This window comes from Coenobita brevimanus, chromosome 54 (assembly GCF_032717465.1).
Source record: "Coenobita brevimanus isolate Jiangsu-jjx chromosome 54, ASM3271746v2, whole genome shotgun sequence".
Lineage (NCBI taxonomy): Eukaryota > Metazoa > Arthropoda > Malacostraca > Decapoda > Coenobitidae > Coenobita > Coenobita brevimanus.
Window position 1 is genome coordinate 36,628,598 of NC_137007.1, and position 21,621 is coordinate 36,650,218.

Here is a 21,621-nt window from a genome sequence, read left to right on the forward strand (position 1 = left end):
GGACTTGAATAGCGTAAAAATACTCTGTGTAAAGCCTGAAGTGAAAGAAAATGCAAAATTGTGTGAAAGTGAATAAAAAGTCTTCACCATAGCAAATCACGTCTGTGTAAAATATAAAGACGGAAAAAAAAGATGACAAATCTAAAGACGCAATAATAGTAATAATGCCGATGAGGAAAAAAAAGAAAATCGATAACAGAAAAACAACGCGAAATTCAGTAAGAGAAAAAATCGCGAAATACGGGAAAAGACAGAAAAAACGCGAAATTCGCTAAAATATGACAGAGAAACGCAAAATTCGGCAAAAGTAAATATGATGAAAAAAAAACAAAATCTTTCCAAAATCACTTAAACCTTTTCCTGGTCGTGGAAAATATTATTCACTATAACCGCTGAACGGGCCATTCTAATTTCGGTTGGTAATTACGGCTTTCGCGGCAGCTACCAGCAATTATGTTAATTCCATCATTTAGGCTAATTGACTGTCAGATAGAATCACCCCCGCGGATCCCTCGTTGCTGGGGGAGGCGGGGATGGAGGGGAGGTGGAGAGGAGGTGGGGAGGAGAGGGAGTGGAAGAGGAATGAAGAGGAAGTGATGGAGAGCGAGTGGAAGATGAATGAAGAGGAAGTGAAAGGGAGTGGAAGAGGAATGAAGAGGAAGTGAAGGAGAGAGAGTGGAAGAGGAGTGAAGAGGAAGTGAAGGAGAGGGAGTGGAAAAGGAATGAAGAGGAAGTGAAGGAAAGAGTGGAAGAGGAATGAAGAGAAAGTGAAGGAAAGAGTGAAAGAGGAATGACGAGGAAGTTAAGAGGAGGGAGTGGAAGAGGAGTGAAGAGCAAGTGAAGGAGAGGGCGTGGAAGAGGAAAGAAGAGGAAGTGAAGGAGAGAAATTATGACGAGTAAGAGATGGAGGAAAATGAGAGAGAGAGGGCGGGGGGGACTGGGAAGAGGAATGAAGAGAAAGTGAAGAAGGAATGACTAATCAGAAAGAGAAGAAAAAAGGAGAGAAAAAAGAGGAAACAACAAACGGAGAGGAAATGGAAAAGTGACAGACAATGAAGATGAGAGAAAAGAAGGATAACGAAAAATCAGACAGAAAGAGAAATGACGAGGAAGCAGAAGGGGAACAGAAATTTATGGGGAGAGAGTGAAAGACGAAATGAAGAAACGGAGAGGAAAAAAAAAAAGGAAAAACTGGGGAGGAAAGGAAAAGGAAAGTGACGTGGAGACGGTGAGAAAATGACGAGGAAGGTGAGAGGAAAAAGCAATGCAAAGGAAAATGAGAGAAAAGAAAAATAAACAGAAAATGAAGAGGGAGGCGGAATTATGAGGAAATGGAGAAGTGGAAGTGGAGAGGGACTGGAATTAAGAGATGAGAAGAATGGTAGGGAAAAAAACGAAAAAGTGGAGGGAAGATGGAAAGATGAGGAAGCGGTGAGAGAGAGAGAGAGAGAGAGAGAGAGAGAGAGAGAGAGAGAGAGAGAGGAAAAGGGTAGATGTGAGAGAGGGAAGGGAGGGAGCAATTAAATGGGGACGTGGAGCTAATATTAGGGGACCACTGGATTCCCTTCATATCTGTCCCTTCTCTTCATCTCTCTCTCTCTCTCTCTCTCTCTCTCTCTCTCTCTCTCTCATATAATAATTTTCATCTCTTCAGCCCAAGGACGTATTTAGCTTATTCCCACGCTTATGTAATGTCTAAGCGACATTATACCGCTTATGGAATGACATAAAAGAAATAAGGAGCTAGTGAAGGTGATATCTAGTTTCGGCAGTCCACAGCGTCTGTCCTAACCTGACTGAAATCGTCTGGCAGCAGCATAAATGTAATATGAATGATGTCTGGCTGAAACGACTAATCTGACAGTTTCTGAGTAATTGTGGTGGATGCACTGATTTGTGGGATTCTTTTTCTGGATGCAAGTGATTGATCTTAGATGTAAGTTAGGCTAGGTTAAGAAATGCAGGATTATTAAGCGGAGCGCTCGCGCGCAAGTTAATCTTATACTGTATGTATGCGCCCTTGCGAATAACATAGTGTCAGTTGCGAAGTCCTGCACTCGACGGACAGCTAATACTGATTACATAAACATTTTGCACATAATTTATCTTAAGCAAATATAAATATACCATGTATATTGAAACTTGCAAGAAATTACAGAAATATGATGTATTTCAAACTTGCTTTAATTAGAGAAACCTTTAATTTGTATCCATCTGAGGAAATAAAGTGTAGCACTGCATGAAAATTAATGATATAATATGCGCTGAGGTTTGCTGGAAGTCGACCAATATTTATTTGAAATACCTGAACTTGAAACTCTTTACCCGCAGCTGTCAAGTCTGGCCACGGTAATTGCACGGGTTCACAAACTTTAATTTTTTGACAGAATTATTTTGATAAGTAATTGCTTTTGCCACTGAATTACGAGTTGGTTCTTACTTCGGATTTTTTAACTGCCTAACCCAGGATTTTTTTTAATTCTTACGTATTCTTACTTCTTTTACTTTTTACTATATATGTATTTCTCATCTACTTATACCAGGAGCTTTTTCTTTCTTCTTTTGGTTTATTCATGAATTTTCATTAATTTTCATATGCCCCTCCAGGAAATTCTTTTTTATTCTTACTTTACGTCTTTACGTCTTTTATGTTATTCTAATTTTATGTCTATCATAGGCCTGTCCTAGAATTTTTTTTCTTATTGTATTCTTATTTCATTTATTATTTGTATCTCATGTGCATATTTTGGGAAATTTTCAATTCTGACCTTATCCCTATTTTTTAAACTTTATTTTTACATCATTAATTTCTGAAGCCCATCCCTGGCAATTACGCTTTTATTTAATTTTTAAACTGTTCTTACGCCTTTTAATTGATGCTCATTTTTTATTTCTCATCGGCATGTCACAGGAAATTATGTTTTTATTTATCATTATTTTTACTTCCTATGGACAACTTTTACTTTATATTTATCGTAGTCTGCTCCAGAAATATGTCTTTCGTTGACAGTTATTAACCTCAGTCTTTCTCTCAGCTTACGCATTAGTTCAGCTGTTTAAATAATTATAATTAGTTTAGGTATATTCGTAATTTGCGATCTACTTGGACTGAGGTGTGTGTGTGTGTGTGTGTGTGTGTGTGTGTGTGTGTGTGCTGACACTTAAAACCATTACTCCAGTGACGCCTTTTTACCATTTTATTCATGCTGTTTTCTTGGGTTTTATTCAAGTAAAAAACAGGCATTAAATTTTCGAGCTGTAGGGGCTGGGTTTAGCCTCCATAAACTCCGACACTTCATGAGGGCTCTTTGTAAATAAGTTCGTTTGACAGAAGCCAAAATAAATAAATAAATAAATACATAAACAAGTAAACATACATATAATACATCATAGGATGAAAGAGGTCAGTGCTTTCAGCCCGAGTACGCTTTTTTTTCCTTGTTATCTCCAGACATTTCTTTATTCTAGGATTGTTGTAGAGGAGAGGTTCACTTAAACGACAGTATATCTAACCCCCCATGTTAAAAAAAAAAAAAAAAAAAAAAAAAAAAAGAGTCCCTGAAGCTGGATAAAATCGTCAAAAAGTCACGAATAAATAAAGCGGCGTCCTCATCGACCCGTATTCTCGTCGGGTATGGAGGTTCCCTAGCACCTCTTCCTTAGCGATTTATTTTTGGATATGGCTGGTCAGTATACATTTGTACGTTTTTAATGCTGAGTAGGGCAATGTTAGAAGGATGTATGTATCACAGAACAGGGTAATAAGGTATAATTAGCAAAATAAACCTTTAACGAAACGGTGTTCAGAAGCTGGGAAAAGCAAGGATTAACACCGTCAGTCCCAAGGCGACTTTTTCATATTTCTTTACTCTTGCCATCACTTTATTATTTTATTGAGATTAATGGAGAGTAGGGGGTTTTTAAAGACTGTTTCCTGCCCTATACCTGCGAGATGCTAAACACCTGAGTTAGTGAGTGGATAATACTTCTAGTACCTTCAGTAAGTGGAGACTCTCTTATGTTGGGTATATTCTAGTCTAGCTTATTACTCCCTTTCAGTCCCATGACTTTTCTTTTATTCTTGCTGCTGCTGAAAATTTTCATTCCGTTTAGTGAAGCTTTGATGCGATGCGGTTAACTGAGGCTGTACTTTACCTATCCAGTAGAAAAAATATATAAATTGTTGAGCTCAACAAAACTGTCTGAAGACGGCAAAAATTAATGCATAATACATCATCGTTGTGAAGGGTTAAGATTTCGTCAAGCCAAAGATGTTAGTGTTATATATTTGCATAAATTATTTCTCAGTTTATTCTTTTTCCCGTGTTGTTGCTTTTCCAAAACTAGGAAATATATTGTTGAGGTGCATAGAAAAGCAAGACTGTTTCCTTACATGTTGCCGATAATTTGGAATCCGTATACTGTCTTCAGTAATATATATATATATATATATATATATATATATATATATATATATATATATATATAGTGTGTGTGTAACACGCAGTCTCAACAGATTAACCCCATAATGCAAACTCTCATGTCTGTCATTTACTGCTAAAATTTGCTGCTGTGTAAATCAGTGTTGCTTGCAAGCTTTAAACATCTTTTTAAGAACACTTGTGATTTGGGACCTAATAATTAACGCATGGTTACCACCGTGATTTTTTTTCAATTGTTTTTCACTTATGAACGGAAAGTAATTAGCTCTGCAGTTCTGTGTTATTTCTCTCTCTCTCTCTCTCTCTCTCTCTCTCTCTCTCTCTCTCTCTCTCTCTCTCTCTCTCTCTCTCTCTCACACACACACACACACACACACACACACACACACAAACTTTATGTAGTAGGCGTTAAATATACAGCGGGCCGGGGAGGTAACGCCGAGCTCGCTTCCCACGCCGACTAACAGCAAAATTATACCGAATTAATTTAGCCGAATTATCCCCGCATAAAACATCAGGGAATTTCCATCTTGCGTTGTCAGGGAAGAGTTTGTTAATTAAGGAAGGAAAGTTGGGAAAGGAAGAAGAGAAATGAAGAAGGAAATGAGAGAAACTTGGGAAGGAAAGGGAGATGAAAGATTGAGAATTGAAGAAGAGAACTTGAGAAGGGAAGAAGAGAAAGGAAGAGAAGAGAAAAGTAGTGAAGGAAAAGAGAAACTTGGAAAGGGAAGGAGAGAAGGAAAGGAAGAGGAAAAGTGGACAATTGAAGGAGAGAAACTTGGGAAGGGAAGGAGAGAAGGAAAGGGAGAAGAAAGATGGTGAACTGAAGGAGAGAAACTTAAGAAGGGAAGGAGAGAAAGGAAGGGAAGAATGAAGTAGTGAAGGAAAAGAGAGACTTGGAAAGGGAAGGAGAGAAGGAAAGGAAGGAGAAAAGTGGACAGTTGAAGGAGAGAAACTTGGGAAGGGATGGAGTGGAGGAGAGAAAGGAGAGAAGTAGAGAAGGAAAGGAGGGAACACGATAGGTAAGGAGGATTTTCAATGAAGGAATAGTTTGGAAATGAGAAATTAAAAAAAAAGTGGAAAGGACGGAAAGCTGGAAAGGGAAGGAAAGAAGAAGAGTAGGAGGGAAGAAAAGGTGAGAATTTACGGAAGAATAACCAGGGGAGGAAAAGTTTGGAAAAGAGAAAGAAATAAATAAAGACAAAACGATAATGGGAAAGTCAAAGTGTAGGGTATTAAAAGATATAAAAAAGAGGAAATAGAATAAAAATTATAGATAAATTCCTGAGCCGAGATTAAATTAACTAAGAATACTCGTAAGATAAAAAGACATTGTAAGAAAATAAAAGTTACATAAACATGTGCCAGATGAGATAAAAATACTAAGGCAGAAACGTAGGTGATAATAAAAATAATAATAATAATAATAATAATAATAATCCATCCATCCATCCATCCATCATCCAATCCTACGTTGCCCCATGAGGAGTGTAGGAGCCCGGAGCTAGGCACTTGGTCCTGACATTTAAGATGAGAGTGACCAACCTCACTCATCCCAGTGTGGCATTACATGAGCAATCAACCCCAACCATCCCTTGGATATAAACCTTCACCGGCTCAATCGGATTGGAGCGCAATAATTACCCACTAATAATAATAATAAGAAGAAGAAGAATATAACTCACCACTGGTGTACTGAGTTATAATAATAACAATAATAATAATAATAAGTACGACTCTCGGTAAAACTCTGTACAAATCCCAGAACGAACATTATACACTGTATATTAGCAGAGAAAATTTGATGCACGAGACATAAAAGCAAAAATAGTCATTGGATGTAAAAAAAAAAAATACTGACGTGAAAACTCGTAATTATCAAGTTAAAATTATAATAAAATACCACAGCCGATATTAAATGTGCACAAACTTTGATGAGGAAACAGGGATAATCAGAAAAAGAAAGGGGGATAGAAAAAAGTAGAGGTGGTTACAGTGATGATGACAACGACGAATGAAGTAAATAAAAATATGATTAAATATGGAATTAAGTTGTTGGTAACCCCAGAGTCGAGATTAATTAGCAGAGATGAAAATGAGGAAAATGGCAATGAAAGAAGCCCTGGAAGAATAGAGTTTGTGTGTGTGTGTGTGTGTGTGTGTGTGTGTGTGTGTGTGTGTGTGTGTGTGTGTGTGTGTGAAGAATGAGGTGAATGAAACTGATGTAAATACTCGTATACTAATAAGTCTTACAACCAGCAATATTTTGTAAAAGAATCTAACAGGGGAGATAAAATAATTAGGAAAATGAAAACAGTACAAAAAAAATGAAAAACGATAATAGGGTTAGCACTGGATAGAGATTTTGATAAGGACGGAGGGAATAATTAGGAAAATGGAAATAATACGAAAAAAAAAAGAATAAAAACGATAATAGGGTTAGAATTAGATAGAGAATTTGATAGGGAAGGTGGGAATAATTCGGAAAATGGAAATAATACGAAAAAAAATAAATAACGATAAGGTAAGCAGTAGATATAGAATTTGATAAGGAAGAAGGGAATCATTAGGAAGAAGGAAACAGCACAAAAAAAAATCGGAGAACGAAAGGAAAGTTAAGTTGATGATGATGGTGATGAAGGAAAATTATGTAAAATAATAATAACAATAATAATAATAATATAATAATAATAATAATAATAATAATAATAATAACAATAATAATAATAATAAAAATAAAAATAACAACAACAAAACTACTGCTACTACTACTACTACTGCAACCAACAACGATAATAATGATAATCATGATAATAGTAATAACAATAATAATAATAATAATAATAATAATGGTGGTGGTCCCAGAAAAAGATAGAGAAAAATCACTAGAAGAGCGGATATATATATATATATATATATATATATATATATATATATATATATATATATATATATATATATGTATATATATATATATATATATATATATATATATATATATATATATATATATATATATATATATATATATATATATATATATATATATATATATATATGATGAATGGAATGGAAAAAAAGGTAAAGTCTTAAAGACGTGTCCGCAGTGGCGTTAATTTAGTAAGAAAATAAAACAAGGATGATGGAGACGAGAAAGATGTACATTAAACAGGCACTGGAAAAACTAATTTAAAAAAAATAAAAAAGAATGAAGCGACAAAAATTTGGCAAACCTGTCGGTAGATTCAGGAGCTGGCATTAAATTAAGAGAAAAGTTTGATATGGAAGAAGTAACAGATGGAAAATGAAAAAAGAAAAAAAAAAGAATAATGATGATGATGATGATGATGATGATGATAAAGAAGAAAGTAAATTAAAATTGTCAAGAAGGAAGAGTGAATGAAATTGGCGCAGCAAGCATTAAATGAGAATAGATGTGAAACCAGGTTGAGAAAAAATGCATAATTGAAGAAACACTGCAGCGACGTGGTATAAAGAAATGTATGAAAAATGAAGAAAAAATGGTGATGCAGAATCAGGGGAAAGTTGCTGGAGTCGGCATTAAATTGGTAAAGAAACTGGTAAGGAAGGAAAGAGAAGTTTTAAAAAATCAAAATACGGAAGTAGATTTGAGTAGATTTTTTGGTAATGATGATGATTGCGATGATGATGATGATGATGCTGAGCAAATAAGTAAGGACAATTATAGTTAAAAATTAGCAGAGGAGTAAAATAATGATGAAGAAGACGAGAAATTCAGGAGCGAAAGAAATAGTGGTGGATCGAAAAGAATATAGTATATAGTGAAAAAAATGATTAAAATAATGGCTTAATATCCCATGCAGTGTTAATTTATCAGAGAATGTGATAAGGAGGGTGGATCAGACAGGAAGAGGAGAGGAAATTCGAGGAAGGGAAATAAGGTCATTATGATGATGATAATGATGGTAATAATGATGATGATGAATGAAGGAATGAAGGAACAAAAAACACACACAAACCCGCAAATTACAGTAAAGATAAATCGCACATACAGCATTAAATTGAGTGAAGAAATAAAATACGTATGAGGGAGCTGAACACAGGGTCTGGGGGCGGGTAGGACAGGACAGGCCAGGACGCACTAGAGGGAATTAACATTTTTCAACTCAGTTTTACCGCCTCCAAATTTGCCATTGTCGTTTTTGCCAGCATTATTTTTTTCTCACAGGGGCAGAGCTGGTGGTGGTGGTGGACAGGGTGTTGGTGTGGGGAAGCTGCGTGGAGGTGGATGGCTGAACAGTTTTGTATTTGTGATTAGTGCTGTTAGATGTGTTTTGCACCATTATCATTATCATCATCATCGGTGGTGGTTAAGGTGGTGGTGTGGGGAAGTTTCATGGAAGTGGATGCCAAATTGTTCTGCATTTATGGTCAGGTTTGTTATTTACCAGCAGGTTTCCTATATGCCATCATCATCATCATCATCATCATCATCATCATCATCATCGTCATGGATATATGTGGTAGATATTTTACGATTACTTACAGTTTTAACTCCTTCGATATCTTATGTACAACATCATCATCATCGTCACCCTCATAATGAAAGATTTCTATGCTAGATATTTTGGGATTAAATACAGTTTTAATACTTTCGGTATCTTATATCATCACCACCACAATCACCATCATCATCACCATCATCATCATCATCATCATCATCATCATCATCATCATCATCATCATCAATCAGCGCTGATAAATGGGATGGGTATTTTATGATTTTGATTTTAACTCCTTCACTGCGATATTATCATGCTTTGTTTTACTCAGCCGCGGTACATATTTATTCAGTTTAGGGGAGTAGAGGTCTGGAAGCAGAGGGTAGTCAACATGTAGCTCATTTATACAGTTTTACTAGTACAGTGTTAATCCCTGATGCACCATAACACCTTGCATATATTCCAACCACTGCCAGACGATTTTATTCAGCTTTGGGGGAGTGCTATTGTAAAGTGTGAGTGTTAGAAGCGATCACCCATGCAGTACTATGACGTGTTTCTTATATCCGTTTAATTACCAGAGCATCCATTAACGTGCGGGGTCCTCTAATAAGGAGGGGGATAGAAACAAAATCTCTTAACCTTTCCTGTAGCCTACCTTGAGTTTTTCTTTTAACTACCACCATTCTTTTCTTTTTTTTTATGAGGGGGGAGGGGACTTAGGGGAGATCTCTTGTAGTAGGTTAGTTGACATTAATGATAGTGTTATCAACTCGTTCAGTCCGGTGACGTATGCTTTGCTTTATTCTAGCTGCCTCCTGACGAATTTATTCATTACTTTCGTATATTAATGCAATCAGCTGAACATAGCAAGAGTAAATGGAAAGGGGGGAGGAAGGGCGTTAATGACGGTAGCTAATGTTGATAGTAGCCGTAATGGTGATCATGGTTAATATTAACAGTATTAATGAAAGTTCTTGGCAGATTCTGTTATGTATTGCAAGGAGAAACTACAGTACAATAGTACAGGTAATTTAAATACTCATATTTTCGTAGATATTAAGAATATGAGTAAAATGTAGTCATGTTTAATATCAACGTTAATGTCAAACAATCCATATTACTTTTCTTTGTTACGTGTTTTCAGTGACCACCAACTTAGCAAAGTACCTGACGTGGGGAAGCATGCTTTTTGGTAGCAATGAGTTGGTAATGTTTCATGTGTGGTGGGTTGACAGTAAGTACACTGGTGCCTTCACCTCCTGCCTCCGATAACCGTACATGCTGGGGTGGACACACAGCGCTCACCCTCACACTGCCGCCTCTCACGCTCCTCACCCACCAAACACACAGTACCCAGCACTGATCACCACTGCTAATATCGGGTACCGCCAAGCGATTTTGTGAAGAAGAGAGTCCAAGGAGCGTTAACATTGTCACCATTAATCGTCACAGGTCGGGACAACACTAGTTTTCTGTTCTAGCTAATATCAGACTATTTTATTCAGCTAAGAATGACTAACAGCACGCAGAATTCCAAGAGATGCTTTTAGCAATCAAATAATGAACTGTTGCGAATGTTTACAACTAAAAAGATAATGTAAACACACACGAGAATTACACTAGCGTCTGCTCACAACAAACTGGATAACGAACACTGGTGAGCGCTCACAACGAACTGTCCCAAACGCCTGAGGATCGGTTTTAACTTAGTATCAATCAATATCAGACGCGTTTCAAGAGCCCGGAGGAATATTGCCGAGTATGGTGGTAAGAAAACAAGAGAACGTAAAAAGGATCTGTTCTTGTAAATTAAGTATCCGGCATATTGAGATGTTACGTAATGTGTGTGTGTGTGTGTGTGTGAGAGAGAGAGAGAGAGAGAGAGAGAGAGAGAGAGAGAGAGAGAAACACGTAACAAGAAAGAGGGAGCATCGGCCAATAGTGTACTCACGCGGCTTCGAACTTGTCTGAGCCGAACAAAAAGAGAGAGAGAGAGAGAGAGAGAAAGAGAGAGAGTGTAGATAAATAAAAGTCGAAAGAAGTATATAATATCAAAATCTGAATAATGTGTTAGAGTGTGGTGGAGACTGTATACAATGAGAGAGAGAGAGAGAGAGAGAGAGAGAGAGAGAGAGAGAGAGGATCCCGTAACTCTGCCTATTTGATCTTGAAGGGCGTCCAAAGTGAGAGACGAACCATTCTCTTCCATTTCCTTGTCTCCTCCTCCCCCCTCCCCCTTCCTTTCTTCCTTACGTTTTTTCCTCTCTCTCTCTCTCTCTCTCTCTCTCTCTCTCTCTCTCTCTCTCTACCTACCTACCTACCTACCTACCTACCTACCTACTACCACTACTACTACTACTGCTACGACTACTACTACGACGACTACTACTACTACTACTACTACTACTACTACTACTACTACTACTGCTACTGCTACTGCAACTACTACTACTACTAATACTAATACTTCCATCAGCATCTTGGGCTTGGGCTTGACAGTCGTGAGAGAGAGAGAGAGAGAGAGAGAGGGGGGGGGGGTTCGAGCCTTTGATTTCTCGGCTTCTTCCTCACGGTGGTCATTTTACCTCCACTGAGAGAGAGAGAGAGAGAAAGAGAGAGAGAGGATAACAGAAGGGGGGAGGGAGCTAGGGAAGTGAGGTTGGGGTGGAGAGATTATAAGTGAAAAGGGGGTGGGGGCACTCCATAGCTCCCCTTCATAACTCCACCCCTCTCCCCCCATCCTCTCTCTCTCTCTCTCTCTCTCTCTCTCTGCTTCATTCGGCAATGTGGAAGTAGAAGCTAAAGAATTGCTTGCTTCTGAATGTGTGTGTGTGTGTGTGTGTGTGTGTGTGTGTGTGTGTGTGTGTGTGTGTGTGTGTGTGTGTGTGTGTGTGTGTGTGTGTGTATTTCATGTGCTACAATCAGTGTTTATATAATTATGTGCATGCGAGTGTTTTCATGAAATTTAGAAAAAAATTGCGAGGCTATAGTTTCATCATTATAGATTTACTTTGCCTGTTCTGGTTTATGCAAACTTATAATTGACAGACCAACGCCCCGTGTTTCAGATCACCGTCCTTTCAAACTGTTTTATCATAGACGTTGTGTGTATGTCTGTGTGTGTGTGATGTGTATGTGTTTGTGTGGCGTGTGTGTGTGTGTGTGTGTGTGTGTGTGTGTGTGTGTGTGTGTGTGTGTGTGTGTGTGTGTGTGTGTGTGTGTGTGTGTGTGTGTGTGTGTGTGTGTGTGTGTGTGTGTGTGTGTGTGTGTAAGAAAGAGAAAGAGAGAGAGAGAGAGAGGTAGTGTGGTGTTGGTGGTATGGACAGAGCGACGCCACAGGACTGACGCCTCCTCACTGGTGTATACTGTCGCATGTATTGATGGGGATTGATCGTTTGAGCGGCGTAGAGATGTCCTCAGGCTGCGTCTGTTGTGTTGGTTGTTGTGGTGTGTGGTGGTGCTGTCGTGGTTGTGGAAGTGGTGCTTGTTTTGTTGTAAGGCTGATGTGCTGGTTGTGTTATTGTGGTGCTTGTTTTGTTGTGGTGCTAATGTGATGGTCTTGCCGTAGTGCTGTGGTGTTTGGTTGTTGTGGTTGATGCTGCTGTGGTTGTTTAATTGCGGGTGCTTATGAGCTGATGTTGTGGTGATGTTTTGGCTGTTCGGATGGTGGTGGTGGTGTGTATCGCTGGTGTAGTGTCATAGATGCTGGTGTGTGTGGTGGTGGTTTTGTGGCTTATAGTGAATGCTTTTTATAGTGCTTTAGTTGTTGTTGTTGTTGTGGCTAATCTTGTGGTTGTGCCAGGTTAGTGTGGCTGTTGTAGTGGCGTGGTATTGCTGTGATTGTTGTATGTTGTTGTTATAGTGGTATTCTGGTGTGTAAAGGTGCAGTGGTTGTTATGGTGGTGTAGTTGTGTTGTTCATGAGGTTGTTAACGTATTATGATGATGTGGCTTTTATTGTGTTACTGTGTATGTGTGTTGTGCCGTAGTGATGTTCTAGTGACATCTGTAATTAAGTTTCTTTGCGATGTTATGACTATGGTATTGAGTTTCTGAGGAATGATGGTGTTATTAATGTTATGTGATGTTACCGATTTTCTGCACGGTGGTTTCCAGGCGTTGTAATGTTGATGTCATGGTTGCTGTTTGCGTCTTAACGGTGATGGCGACAAATATAACCAATGCCTGTCAATATTGTTGTGTATCTCTTAGTTACTGGTTGATTTGATGGCATAATGGTGTTTTGTTGCTCCTGATGTTTTAGATGTTGAGTTAGACGGCTTACCTGTAATATTCATGTTGATATTGTGCATGGTGTTGAAGTGTTAGGTATTTTAGATCTGGTGGTGATTGGTTTGCATATTGTGATGATTCGTGATGATATACGTGTGATGACTCATTTATGTTGTTTGTTGACCTAACCCCTTCATTCTCTTATTTCTTTTGTATTTTATCCTTGCTACCGCCAGATGCAGTGTAAAGACTAATAGGGTGATGAGGGTGTTTAATAGTGTGATGTGGGTGTTGATGAGTATGTTTATAGAAATACTGAGACGATGCGGTAGTATGATTCTGCGGCTAAACTTTCATGTCGATGTTTCATGAATTATTGAGTTTGGTTATTGTTGGATAGCGGTGTTGATGGTGATGAATTACTAAAGTGGTGAGGTTTCGAAGCCGAATTGTTTGTGATGAGGGGGTAAGTCTGTTGATTTGGTGAGGTGATGAGGTGTTGGTATTGATGTCTGTTAAATTACCGACCTCATGAAGTGGTTCAGTTTTGTTTCGATGTTGTGGTAATGATTAATGAAATAATAAAGTTGTGTAATTGTGTAATGAGGATTTTACGATGGTAAATGTTCAGTTATCGTACAGTGAATGCCTGAGGATGTGTGTTAATTACTGAAGCTGTGAAACAACATACATGTGATGTGTTTCCTCAGTTATTAGGTTATTATATTGTTAATTCTTGTGTTGCAATGTGTCAGTGTAAATGAAATCACTAAAATCCTATGCTGTGATCGCCATAGTTACTGTAAGGTGTCAGGTTCTTCGTGTTTTGACCACATAACCCCTTCAGACGACTTTCTTCACATTATGTAAGCCCTTTGTGATTGGATGGGTTAGATATAGCTTTCATTAACTCCTTCACTGCAAGGAATCTCCCCCTGGACCGAATTTAATATTGTATGGAAGTAACAAGAACAAACCCAAACAAGGCTTCGTCGCTGTGAAGGGGAAACTTTTATACAGTGATAATTTGTTATGTAACAGTATCAAACATTACCATAATATTGGAAAATAGTTGTTACAGTGTTGTATTTTAGAGAGGTAAATATCTTTCTGTAATTGTGAAGTGTTACTGTGGCATACTGTACTGTATCGGCTGTAATATTTTGCGTCATTGTAGAAGTTGTGGTTTTGTGCCTTGACGACATTATAAGTTTGTTTGTGATTTTTGGGGAACGTGTTTGTGAGCAGTCCTGAGTTATTGTGATGCAGGGCTAACGTTGAAGCTGGTGTTAAAATCATTTGCCAAGACGTTCTTATGTTCTCCTACAAACCCCTTCAATATTGTGTACCGTGCCACTAATACACGTCACGCACACGATAATGTTAATGGTATAATGAGGGAATGCGTCTTGTCCGGTGTACTGTACATGGAAGTGTCCCGGCAGTTGCGGAGGACATTGGTATGAAATGTGATAAATGTGTACAAAAAATATGGATGGTTCTAACGTTTGTGGAATATGGTGTTTAAAACGAGTATTTTTTTCCCCCCCGAAAATGCATAATCTAAAATCGGGACATCAGTATTCATTAATCACCAAGTTATGATTATAGCACTGAACAATAATATGACATACGACGTGCATCATTAAATAATACCGTAATACGACGTATTTCATTGTGAAGAAGTACTCTTGATAATAGTGGGCATGAGAATAATTCCTTAAATTATTGTACATTTATTGAGATCAACAGTTTTGTCATACAGTTACCCTTGATAGTAGATAACGATACGATCTGTAGGAGTTTAAATACGAATATTATATATCATGGTAACATTTTCTTATGGATGAATTTTTATTGCTGTCGCATGCATTTGTGTATCGTTGTTATTAATTATATGGTGGCAAATGAGATTATTCTGAATGCTGTAACAAATTTCCTTTCTTACTGTATCCTACTTCCGAGTTATAGTAGGCCTAGTAAATGAACATAATTTATGATAATTCAGCTTATTAACCACTTCACTCCAGTGACGTGTTTCCGTGAATGCTGCCACTGTACGATTTCATTTAGCGCTGAAGATACTTTTCGATTTGATGGAGTAAGCTATAGTTTTCCTTAATCTCTTTACTGCGAAAAGGCTGTCCTATAATAAAAAGAAATTCGTCGAGCAGTAGAAAGAGTATTATAAATGTCACCGAATTAAAGGGATTAAATATATTTACAGTAAATTATACACACAGTGATTTATGATGATGACAAAGCTTTTGCTATAATTTTTGTCAAAGCTTGTCTCCCAGTATATGCTTAGTTTCACTGCGGTGTAGGTGCATTAATTACGCCTAAGTAAAGTCCAGAATTGCCTCAGTAGCTGTGTGCTTTTTGCATTTATTAATTCATTACCTACATATATATATATATATATATATATATATATATATATATATATATATATATATATATATATATATATATACACACACACACCACACACACACACACACACACACACACACACACAACTGTTCCATCTTACTGTTCTAAACTGAAAACTATTTCCGATACTTATTTAAGAAAGCGATATGGTAAGAGATATATTGCATGTATAGTGGAAAATGTTCATAAAAATAATATAAACAAATTAGAGAAAGATAAAGAGATATGACATTTGATTATGAGGAGATTTTCATCGTCATGAAGCAATTTTTGTATTGCATAAACATATAAAGCTTCTTGACATTTTTGCCTGTGGTCTGTGATGAACGATTTTGCAGTAGTTCTGCTGAACGCAATGATAAACCCTTCATGTTTTATCCTTTCTCTATGGAGTTATTTTATGAGGTGTTTGAAGATTACCTTGTCCTTGTTTCATTCCGTGCTCTCTTTTGAAGTTAATTCCTTGCTTTCCGTTATTTCTGAGATGCTAAAATACAAAGCTCTGAAGCTGGGTCTCTTCCCTGTATTGTGTTGTGAGGGAGAGGGACGCCTCCACGTCGTGGCACTGATATAGCCGAGTAACGGTTATACAAACGTCCCTCAACCCCCTCCCTATTCCCCAAAAGGAGAGTGATAGACTGCAAGAGAAGAGACCTTCATCTTGCAGTCAACTGGGTTCATGTTTCAGATGAGCCTCGGACCGCAACAACAATCCACTGACGTAATTTTTCTCTTTATACTTGCTATTTCTAGACGATCTTATTTAGTGACCATTTGGGCTGGTTGTGTTATAGATATAGCCATCATTAACCCCCCGCTCTAATGATCGTCTCTCCTAAACTGAATAAAATCATTTGGATGTAGCAAGAGAAGGCAATTTACGTCACCGAATTGAAACGGTCACAGTATAATCAGTCAGTGAAATGGCTTGAATTTTGGTATGGGGAAGATCTGCAGTGTGACTTTGGATAGCGATAATTTTGTTTGAAAATGAGGTTGTATTATTTGAAGAGCGTCATGTTTCAGACTCTCAGTGTTTAAGATAGCATGAGTTAGGATTCTTGTTAGTATGTGTTGACTAAACCAATATTCATGTTAGCGACCCTGGGTATTTAAGCTGCTGTGAACAAGTTAGCATTAGATAAGTTTGTGTGAGGTCATTATTAGAGTATCGTACATGAGTAATCTGAAGTTGATTATAGTAAGAATATGTCAAGCTAGTATGAGTAAGGCTAGCATGTGCTAGATCAGTGTTATAGATTATTTTGTTAGACTATGCCAAATCATGTTACCCATATTAGCTTAGATTTTGTTCTTCATGCATGAGTTATATCCTGGTTAACTAAACAGGTGTTAGCTTTGAGGGAATAGGCCTACAGTTGATTATTACGCGATCAGTAAGAATCAGGTCAGTGCCAAATCGATTTGCCAGTAATAGTAATAAGAGACAAGTTCACTGGGCTGGCGTGTAATATGTGTGTTTGTGTATCGGGTTAACATAGGGTAGGATGCTGTATTAGGTTGGCATAAAAACACATAGTTTAGCATCCCTACCATTCGGAACTCACGGAAACTAACAACATACATACCTACACCATACATCAATATTCAGACCTGCAATTAGTCAACTTACTCTTCATATACTCATAACTGAACCTGCATTTGTTAACTTTTCTCACACTCATTCTAAAGCCTACAGCTGTTTACTCTTCATAATCTCATACTTTATCTTGCAAATGTTTACTTTTCTTGTAATCATACTTGAATTTGCACGTATTTACTCTTCATACTGCTGTCTTGTAAGTTAAAGATCGGTAATTTCGTTAATATAACTGACAAAGAGCATACTTAAAATATAGATAAAATAGCAATGATTGTAAGACTGGGTTATTCAGAGGTCTGGGAGGCTGGAGGAGTGTGGTGTTGGTGGCAGTAACAGTAGTGTGTGGCCCATATTCTCGTAGACTTAGGACGCTCTCCAGCAAGTCCTTACGAGTTCATTCTGTTCATCCATGGCTCGTTAATAGGTTACTCCTTTGTCTGATGGTTATGCTGATTATGCTGATATTAAAGAGGTAAGAAGCCAACAGAATAAAATAGTAATGTGAAACATGGGCTAGTCAGCCTAAGCCGACGAGAATACGGTCCTATGAGTCAGCACGTGGTGGGTGACAGGATGTGAGGTCATTCAGTGAGGGTAGCAGTGATGGTTACCTGGGTGAGAGGTGGCGGAGTGGGGGTCGTGCCTCAGGCCATGGTCAAGAGCCAGCATCTGGGGTGGGGCGGGGCTGAAGGGGTTGAACTGCCCAAAGTAGCCTCTCATGCCACCCATACCGGCGCCTGCACCGAGGGGTTCCAGCAGTTGTGAGGCCTGCGAGGCGAGGGTGCGAGCGGCCGTGTAGGCTGAAGTCCCAAGAGTGGTACCGAGGGCGGAAGGCGTGATGGCGGGGGGTGCGAGACATGGGGGGGAGCGTTGACCCTCCGAGGCACCAAGACCTAACAGCTCCTGGATAGCAAAGGGCGATCGTTGCGGCAGGGTGGCAGAGGAGGCGCCCATGGTGCCCAGCATGTTGGCGTACAGCGCCCCGCGGTCAGGGTGTAGTAGGTTCATGACGGCGGCACACTGGCAGCACCAGGCGACGGCGACGGCTCAGTGCGTCCACGGCATGGCGTGGCGTGGCGGCGCGGGTCGGCGGCGTGTGGCTGGCGGGGGCGGCGGCGTGTGACTGGCGGGGGCGGCGCGCGGTGATGAGCGGAGATGAGCCGTGGTGGCGGGGGTCCGGGCCCCGAGTGGCTCAGGTGGGCCAGTGATCCGGCCTTATTGCGGCCCCGGACCCGCCGCAACGGTCCTGCGCCAGGCCCCGCCACACGCACCCGCACTTCAGCTAATGTCCCCCGCCCGCCATTATTAGCCATTTTGGCTGGGTAGGCAGGGGCGGGGCAGGAGGGCTGCACCTACCCCGGTGCCCCGCCTGCCCCAACATGGCCTGGGCACGCCGCCCCCGCCTTTAACACCACCCCTGAGCAACAGTAGCAAGGTGTACATAAATAAGCACAAGGAAGATATTATACCATAAACAGTATAGCTGCAGCTGGCGAGAGCGGCCGCCTGGCTCCACCCCTTTCCCCGCCTCGCCGCCCATTGGTCCCTCCCCCAGCGCGGCCGGCCAATCACCACGTAGCTCTCATTATGATTGACAACCTCTTACTAACTATCCATTCCGCGATCCCTTTACTCCAGGACCCGGTTAGAGCGAATCGTTTGCATAAGGCGCGCCCACTCACAACATTCTAATCAACCATTCCACCAACATTTACAAGCTGAAATCAAGAACCAGTTGAGCGGGGCGTCTAACGAGGTATTTGCAAGGATAATTCCTGAATGGCGCCTGGCCGTCACGATGATAGGCGCTTGTGTGTTGATTTTCTCACTTCACCCGCCGCTTATTTACATATGAATTACAGTCTAAATACTTAATCGATATGCGTGTGGGTCGAGGTGGTGCGGCGCTCCCCCGCTCCGACTTGTGGCCCCCCAGCATCTCCACGCTACCACACGCCTTCCCTCACCTCCCAACACCCTGCGTAGGACTCCCCATTTCTTACCGTACCTCCCCACACTTGCATTAACTTTACTATTCCTCACTATGAACTCACTACTCCTCACTATCCCTGTACCATTATGGCATTCACTATCCAGCCAATATCTTTTCCATACATGACTTTTTAAAAACCCCTATACCAGCTTTTCGTACACCTCCATAATCCCTCCCCAGCCTCCACACCGTGCCTTCAAAGACTACTACACCTCACCACACTTCACACTTGTCACACTATTCCTCCCCTTACCATGCAGTGCTGTCCTTTCACCACCCTCTACCATGGCTTCATCAACATTAAGGCTTTCCTAAATATACCAACATTTATTTTTGATGTCCCACCACAATTTCCCACCAGCATTTTCACACCAGCACAAGCCCCGCCTCGTCTCTCCACATCACGCTGCTTATTACACTTCCCATTTGTTACCATACCTCATAGCACCTCCCCCTTTGCTTCACTATTTTTCTCATACCATACAGTGCCATCCTCATGCTCTACCACGACTACATCACCACTATTAAGGACTTTCTTATCCAGCAGTATGTCTTCACCCAGCCTTGTCATGCAGGCCTCTTCTTTTTCCCATCCCTAACACGATATTCTACACCAGCATCTCCAACGCACCACATGCCTTGCCTCCCCTCCTCACACCCTGCCTACTAGGACACCCCAATTTCTTAACACAACATGCCGCACCTCTTCACTTGTCTCACTATTCCCCCCTTTACTGACATGAACATTAAACACGAAATATGTTGAAAAATAGCAAGAGGGAAATACAGAATGCAGCATTGCATTATTGCATCGTGTATCCTAGTAGATGTGTCTATGATTATGCAGAAGACGAGTTTATGACTGTCACTTCTCATAAGGACTTGAACTATTTGCTGTACTTATGCCGATATGACTTTTATTTTTCTTTTTAATAAAACACTGCCACCATCATCAGTCTTCCAGGGCTGGCTGTTCCAGAAATAAACAACTCGAAAGAAGAGGAATTTCTTATATCATGATACTGGAACACTTGGTAGTAAAAATTTTCACCTCTAGTTTCATTAAATTAATCAGTTATGAAGTTTAATAACTGGTGTAATGACCTTAGACATTTTTGTGGTAATTAGTATATCCTCTCATTATTGGTTTTTGTTTAGCTAAAACTTAGCTCTTTTAAAAGATCATATGATATTATTCCATACTTTCGGTATGACTTCAGCTGCTTTTCTTTTTTTCTTTGTGTGTGTGTGTGTGTGTATGAGAGAGAGAGGGGGGGCATAGATAAATAATTTTTATTTATTTGTTATGTCTTGATAACTAAAACTGAACGCAGTACTCAAAAAAATGAGAGAGAACTAAAAGACTTTGTGAAAACAAATACTTCATATATGAAGTCAAGCAGTCTTCCTGTAAATCTCACTAATCTTTTGACTTTCTTATTCACTGGACAAGAGGTTCAGTTTTATTAAGGAAATTCACCTGTCGCTGATATTGAAGAAAAATTGTTAGCGGCCGCTTAGGGTTTTAACCCATCAGTACAATGACGCAATCTTCACGCTCAGTCTTGCTAACACCAGACGATTTCATTCAGCTTAGGAAGAAACTCGAACTTAAGGGCTGTAGCCCTTTCACATGATAATGATTTTTCAAGTTCATTCTGACCACTATCAGACGATTTTATTCAGCTTAGGAAAGAATTCTTGGGTAAAAGGGATAAGAGCTTCTGTGCACTGATAGCATGTCTTTAGATATCAGGTTATTATAACACCGAAATATTTTCCTTCAGATTGTACTCTCAGGACATGTATCAAAATGCACACTTTCTCATTCTGTAAGTGTGAAGTATTGGATATTTCAGCGTTATTAAGCTCACTTCCTGTTTTTGAGACCAGATGGAAAATTTCTCAGTATGAGTTTTAGATGACTTACAAAGAGTATCTTCTTTGTTGCCAGTTTTCATGTCATCAGTCAACGTAAATACATTATGAGGCATTTACTTATACCATTATCAAAAACTGAGAAAACAATCGGTCCTATTGCTACTCTTGTATTATATTTTCCCCCACACCCATCCCTGCATCCCCATGGCCACACCCGTCCATTCCAGCAGATATGGAGACAAGGCTACACAAACCGAACTCAAATACAACTACATAGATACACTCCCTGGCCCATTCTCTCTCTCTCTCTCTCTCTCTCTCTCTCTCTCTCTCTCTCTCTCTCTCTCTCTCTCTCTCTCGGCTATGTTTCTCCGCGCCCATTTCTGCCTCCCCATGCCCGTCCACGCCTCCCCACGCCCACCATGAGTCCCCAGCCACGCCCTTCTCCCCACCCCAGCACCTCGTCAGCACCCTGGCTTCTCATGCAAATTTCTCCAACCTGAGGGACAGTTTGTTGGACGGTACACTACACACCCCTGGACGGTAC

At 39.7% G+C, this 21,621-nt stretch overlaps 1 protein-coding gene across 1 annotated transcript in view; it reads right to left on the reverse strand.

The window, feature by feature from the left end:
• The window catches only part of LOC145401098 (visual system homeobox 2-like), a 91,935-nt gene extending 73,727 nt beyond the window's left edge, over positions 1-18,208 (reverse strand). The window contains exon 1 of the mRNA XM_080273470.1: positions 17,812-18,208. Within this exon, the coding sequence (XP_080129596.1) occupies positions 17,812-18,208 (397 nt within the window). The remainder of the gene's footprint in view (positions 1-17,811) is intronic.
• Positions 18,209-21,621: the final 3,413 nt, after the last annotated feature.